The sequence below is a fragment of the Corapipo altera genome, unplaced genomic scaffold, assembly GCF_003945725.1.
Source record: "Corapipo altera isolate COAL_440 unplaced genomic scaffold, ASM394572v1 98, whole genome shotgun sequence".
Lineage (NCBI taxonomy): Eukaryota > Metazoa > Chordata > Aves > Passeriformes > Pipridae > Corapipo > Corapipo altera.
In genome coordinates this window covers 3695169-3701989 of record NW_020884914.1, presented here as the reverse complement: position 1 = coordinate 3701989, position 6821 = coordinate 3695169, and the positions used below count along the sequence as shown (strand labels likewise).

The 6821-nt window shown below is 39.4% G+C and overlaps 1 protein-coding gene across 1 annotated transcript in view; it reads right to left on the bottom strand.

The window, feature by feature from the left end:
• Positions 1–2466: 2466 nt before the first annotated feature.
• The window catches only part of USP7 (ubiquitin specific peptidase 7), a 69918-nt gene continuing 65563 nt past the window's right edge, over positions 2467–6821 (bottom strand). The window contains exons 30-31 of the mRNA XM_027654901.1: positions 6725–6815; positions 2467–3871 (exon numbers count right to left, since the gene is read on the bottom strand). Of these exons, the coding sequence (XP_027510702.1) occupies positions 3765–3871; positions 6725–6815 (198 nt within the window). The 3' untranslated portion in view covers positions 2467–3764. The remainder of the gene's footprint in view (positions 3872–6724; positions 6816–6821) is intronic.

Sequence of the window (6821 nt, the reverse complement as noted above, 5' to 3'; positions counted from 1 at the left end):
ATAAAAAATAAAGGCTTCCAGGCACAGCCTGGAGGTTAGCAAATTTAATTTGCTGTTGTGCTTGGTACACAGCAAACTTCAACGTTACCTGGGACAGAAATGAAGTTGAACACAGATTTGAAGCCAGATTTGGACATATCACATGTGAACACTTTCCCCTTTTCTGATCCTAAAGACCAGGTGGGTTTAAAAGCCAACAATAAATGACACCTCACTGCTCACACACCAAACATCAACACTCTCCACCTCAAAATCCAAATGTTTTCATTCCTTTGAGAAAAAAGGAGGGTTCAAAACTTGGAAATTGATGTGCAAATCAGCATTTACCTTCTGGCCAGCTCTTCCTACACTATGAATGTCATTCCTGACACTGAATTTTGCAAAACTTATCTATTTGATCCAGCCAAAATCACCTTGACTTCTGAGCGTCCCATCCACTGTCACTCCCAACCCTTTTCCAAAACGAAGGCACGAGACACCCAATGCAGCGTTTTACCCCGGGCTATTTTATTTACAATATATACAAGTTCCTACAGAAAACGATTTCTCACAGAGGATATTAAATAGCAAAACCACGGCGTAGCTCAGCTCTGGGCACGGCCGCCTGCAGCCAGCACGGCGCCTCGGGCTGCTCCGAGCTCCGGTGGGTGGGATGCCGGGCGGGATGCTGGGCCAGGATGCTGGGCCAGGATGCTGGGGCAGGGTGCTGGGGTGGGATTGCTGGCACGTCAGCTCCGGAGGGGCAGCGGCTGAGGTAGATCCAGTATGCGGGAGGCACTCGCGCTCTGCTCATCGGCCGGGCCCTCCGACGCCTCCTGCGGCAGCACTGACTTGTCCCTTGTGGTACAAAGGGTGCTCGAGCTGGCTGTCACTCTCTAGTCAGCAACTATGTCACTGGTGTGATTTGCTCAGATTTCACAGAATGCTTTGGACTCCTTTAGGATAAAAGGCACTATGTAAATCTACAGGAACAACGCTCGCTATTGGCGGAGGGAGGATTCGGATGGGCCGTTAACATCGTGTTGCTCTGATGCTTTGTACCATGAAATTACATCCTTATTGCTTAACACTTATATTACCATTAACTTAATTTAATGCATTCACTGTCTATTATCCAGATAGTTCCAAAATCTGAATAAGAAAATGGAAAGCATGGCAATTTTGAAGACTGTGTTCTTGTAAATTTTTTAGAATGAACTAAACAAACATACTGCACCTGAGAAAACCTCCTGTCTTCCTCTTCTCTTCATAGGTGTGTTTCCACATTTGAATAACAAGTTTACTTGTGCTCCAAAAAAAATTTTTTTTTGTTTCATAAAATCCTTCAGTTATTGAAAACTGCATATGGAATGCCTCCAAGTATGGACTTCTTCAAACTAGTGTGGGAGTAGCACAAATACTGCAGCACATAAAATCTAGTCATCTAAAAACCAAAAGGCACCCAAAATCTACTTTGTTAGCGGCATTTTCTTCTGAAACAGGAAGGATTGTGGTTTCTTAAGATATTCCCTAAAAGCTGCCAACATCCCATAAATTAATGTGAAAATGTAGTGACATTCATATACAAGCTCAATTTTATATCAGTCTACCATAACACTAAATTCACAAAATATAATTAGGGCTTACTACTGCTGACCAGAGCCTCTGATTTCACAGAAATAGTCTGAAAACAAATCCTGACATATACTGAAAGTCTGTAGAGACAATCCAAGTACCAGTAAAACCACCACTTGGATGGTGTAATTCTCACCAGCTTGATGGAAATACAAACCAAAGGAAAACTTCCTCCACTTAAGGCATGCCAGTCAAGCACTTCCCTCTACCGCTAACCTACACACTCAGAGACAAAAAAAAGTAAACAACTAGTTTGCTTTGACTGGAAATAAGAAACAGTTAAAAAGCACTGCAAGATACAAACTAAAAAGAAAACCAAACATAGCTAAAACTTGCACTTTCTGTTTTGGTTATGAATACAGGGAACACATAACGGAGGGAACCTATTACTCTATGAAGAGATCTTACCTTTAGAGACTCCAGATTTCACTTTACACCATTTATAATATTAGACTTGAGAATCTGGACCACAAAATTTTGTACAGGCAGGCAGAGTCCAGTCTACCACGAAGACTCTACTACAAGCTTTACAAATGAACTAGTAAAATAATTTTTCCATTTGTCATTTGTACATGGCTCCTTCCTGGAAAACCTTTTATTTGTTAAGCTCAAATGTGACTAGTTAGGAGGTAAAAAAACCAAAACACCAAAAAAACCTCCAAAACCCAAAAACTATTAGACAGAAAACCCCACAAAGTTTCCCCAAAACAACCAATGAGGATTATACAATTGTCAACACTTAAGGAAAAAACCACACCTTTAGCAAAATCTCACGAATGAAAACGTTTCCCAAAACTCTATTTCCAAGGAGAGGAGAAATCTTCTTCAATGTCCATGTCATCACTCATCGAAAAAAATTTTATAGAAAATTTTATTCAACATACAACATTTTCCAGCAAAAAAAGGCAATATACAGGAAGAGGAGTTGTACACTGCGGCTACAGAAACAAAATAAAATACTGGAAAAGAATGTAAAATTAAGTGTGAATTGCTGATTCTATCTTTACTGCACTCAAAACTAGACACGCGGCTGGCATTAGCTCCAAAAGAAAAGGAAGCAGTCTGGGGACTGAAATAAAACTACACACAATGAATATCAACATCAGTGAAATTCACTTGCAGACTCACCCAATAAAATTAACCTCCAAGTGTTAAATTGTACATGTTCATTCATTAAATATACAATTTCTTTTTTCTTTTTTTTTTCTTCTTTTTTCTGTTTTTTTTTCCCTCCTTTTTTATACAAAGTCAACAGCTTACTAAACACTAGTGAGCATGCCCTCTGTGCTAAAAGGCTAGTTCTTGTGTTTTCCCCATCTCTTCCCATGGTAACTAAATTAATGATATTTATAATCTTTTCACTTGCTTTTGCCAACTTTTGAGTGTCATTCTGTTTGCCAGAAGATGGCATAATAAATTGCAACGGTATTTATCAATGGTTTGAAAATTTCATCAAAAGACCCAAATATCTCTTTTTTTTTTAGGACTCAGGGCATCCACTTGGCAAAATGGGATGCAAAGTATTGACTAAATTAAATGAAAACTAGTTTATTAAAAAAGATTCTATGAAGCTGGAGGAGACAAAAATCCCGAATAAGTGCCAACAATGTACACAATGAAGTAGAGATTGCTATTTATTGATGATGTGAGTTTGTTTTTTTTTCTTTTTTGCATTTACAAATGCACAAAAATGTCATTTAAAGTATAACTGAAGGAAATAAATCTGATGTGAGTCTAAACATAAGACTTACTAGCTGCAGTGATGGTGAACACCACACTGGGAAGGGCAGCCAGTCAGCTTATGCCATCTATAAACGTACTACAGACAAATAATTTTGCCAATGTCAACTGTTCTACTAAACTCTTCCCTCATTATGCTGACAATTGCCTTGCATTACGTTTACCATAAAATAACTCTCATTGGCATCCAAGCTTTTATAAAAACACCTTCATTTTGCTCAAAAAGGGCAGTCAATAGATACAGAGAAGCCAAACTGAACAGCCTCAACAAAATAAAATTAACATCAGCAGCAAATCCTCTTGCTGAAGACTTCAGATATAGTGCACGTGTACCAAAGTTCTACAGTTGTTAAAAAGGTGCACACACACACTTATTTTTGTCCCTTGCCTTGACAATCTGGTTAAGTAAGTCAGTTATGGATTTTAATAGCTTTTTCAAGGTAAGTGTAGCGACTTCTCTTTGGGGCTTTATTGAAATGGTCAAGCCCTAGCCATGGCCTTGGATGAGACATGTTGCCTAGAAAAGAAAAGAGAAAAACATTATTGAAGTTTTAAGACTACATTGGAACATTTCTGTTACACAAACTACTTCTGTGTGCCCTGTTCACAGTTTGCTGGGAATCACAGGGGAGGGAAGGAGGCTGCAAGAACAGCCCTGCAGTCCACAGCCAAGAAGGCACTTTCCTGACCACACTTTCCTTCCAACAATACATTTTACAGCTGTTTCTGGATCAGGCAGCTGTTTTGTCCCTTCTTCAGTCACTTACAGGAGTTTACAGCAGTGAACTGTGTGCTAAAGCAAGAAAACTACTGTTAAAACTTATGGCCACAGGTATACCAAGTATCAGCTTTCACCCAAGTGCTGAGCCTGTTTCAAACAGGGAGGTTTCCATCATCAAAATGTGGCAACCTACAGCATTCACTCTATTGTAAGTTATCTCTGCTATTTTCAGCTAATCCTATCACCTGGTAAAAGTGGGAATATTTGTTAAATTCATGTAAAATGCAAATAATGTTAATGAACAAAACGTGTAACTGACCCTCCTCTTTATTTTCTGAGAAAATAAATGTAGTCATATTTAGATTGCAAAGAAAACATACAGATTGTTTCACTTGTTCAACCTAATATGATTTTTTCTACTGTTAATTTTCATGAAAAGCCACAGTCCACACCCTTTTTGCAAATGGAAGAAATACTTTTCTAAGATGTCCTCGATTCAGAGCATCACATGTTCTTTGAAGTGAAATGATAAAGGCAGAAACTAAAGAGTCCCCCAGCAAGAAAAGCACACTCTTACATTCAAAGCCATCAACTGCAACCACTAAAGCATAAAACCCTTGACCTTGTTCATTGCCTGCATCTGCATTTTGGGACCGATTTTCCTCAGTCAAAATTATTTGGTTTTTTGCTTAATGTAATGGTCAATGTCAAATAAAAAGAGAATTGCCAATCTTACTTGAATGTTTTTAGAGAAAAAAATTAAGTCCTACATGGCTAGTGCCAGCACAATCATTTCTATAGTGTACCCTGGCAAAAGCAGAGGGACACCATTGACAGCTATGTCAGATTGAGAAATGCCAGACCTTTGGTTCCATCAGTCCACCATGTGTTACAATTTGGTATTTGTACAAATTAATTCTATCAAAGAGTATTATATCAAAGGGGCAACTTCCCGTGAACTCTAAAACCTTTTACTCTTACATTCCCTACAATTCCCTACAAATGGTTCAAGTTTTCCTTTTTTTCCTTTCTGACATGTTCTGTACTTTTGACCTGGTTAGTTTTTCGTGTTGTTTTGGCAAAACTGGCTCTGCCTTGCTCACAAAGTCTGACAGTTCGTTTCAGACAATTGCCTCTCCCTCCCAGACCCAAAAGAGATGACTCCAGAAAACAACCAGGTCTCTGCTTGCTCTGGGCACACCAGAGAGAGTTTATGTGTCCATGGAGAAATGTCCACTTTTAAGTTCATCTTCCAGAGACTCTTCACAAGTAGTGCAGAGAGAGAGGCCCCTCCAGTGACACACTCCTGGGCTCACACAACTTGTGCAGCTGGAGGCACTCACAGTTTTGGCAAATCCCCTCACAGCCATAAACCCAGCTGTGCAACACAGACAACAAGAGGACTTTATGCTGGGTTCCTGCAAAGTACTCAATAATACTACAGGTCTAACCTTCTGCAGGTTTTGAAATAAATGGACAGTTACAGGATTTCTTTACAAGTGTCACATAAATCCAGAGCACAGCTGGAAAAAACAGGAGGAAGCCTGACCCTAGCAAAACCTACTAACAAAAACCAGAGTTCCTAATTGTCAGAAAAATAGAACTGCAGAGAGCAAGTTGTCCTCAAACTTGTTCCTACTAGACAGAGCAGCTCACGAAGAGGAACACTCAGCTAAGCTAGGTCAAAAAACCCCCATGAATTAAAGGCTTTCAATGGATCCCTGACTGTGGATTCAAAGGGGCCATCCCCAACTGTAACACTTAAAAGAGGAAAAGGAGAGATTTAGATTAGATGTTAGGAAGAAATTCTGTACTCAAGAGAGTGGTGAGACACTGGCACAGGTTGCCAGAGAAGCTGTGGATGTCCCACCCTTGGAAGTGTTCAAGGCCAGGTTGGACAGGGCTTGGAGCAACCTGGTCTAGTGGGTGGCATCCCTGCCCATGGAGGGGGTTGGAATGAGGTGGTCTTTTAAGGTGCCTTCCAGGCAAAACCATTCTATGATTTTATGAAAAGACTACTGTGGTGGAACTCCTGAAGGATTAACCTGGTTTCTCCCACGTGTAAATTCCTCAGAGAACAGATCTTTAAATATCAGTCAAATAAACAAGATGGCAGACCATCCAGAGACAAATGTAGAACAGAGCTGCATTTGTAGCTTGGGGAATCATCTCTTAGGAAAAGAAAATCACACAGCATCTTATTCACATATGTAATGTTCTTGTTAAGATCCTTCAGATTCATTGCAGATATCAAGAATGAACAAGTATCCTTCCATAAGGATCAAATGTTCAAGGGAGCAGATGGACAATAACAATAAGGGGTAAGTGACACTGTAATTCACTTCTGTAAAGTGTGATATACTGATATTTGACCCATTTAGTCACTCAGATGGAATCTTTTAACTCTCAAGGAAACAGATTATTTAGTTACTTATATGCCTATAAAGTACATATCCTCAGACTAACATATGCAATTAACACTGCTCACTGTGCATGCAAGTGTATATAAATATTTGATTGGTTACTACATATAACTTAGGTCATGAACAAAGTGTTTCTGCATCCTGAGTTAAGGATAATCACATTTTAACAACTGGCAGAGCAACTTCAGCAAGTCAAAAGAATAGTTAGGTGTGTCTAAAAACTTACCAGGCTGGGTCTCAAAATCTTTCAAGTTCACTTCATACTCATCTTCATTGAGATACTGGTGTCGGCCCATCATTACAATGGCAAATTTAAACTATGA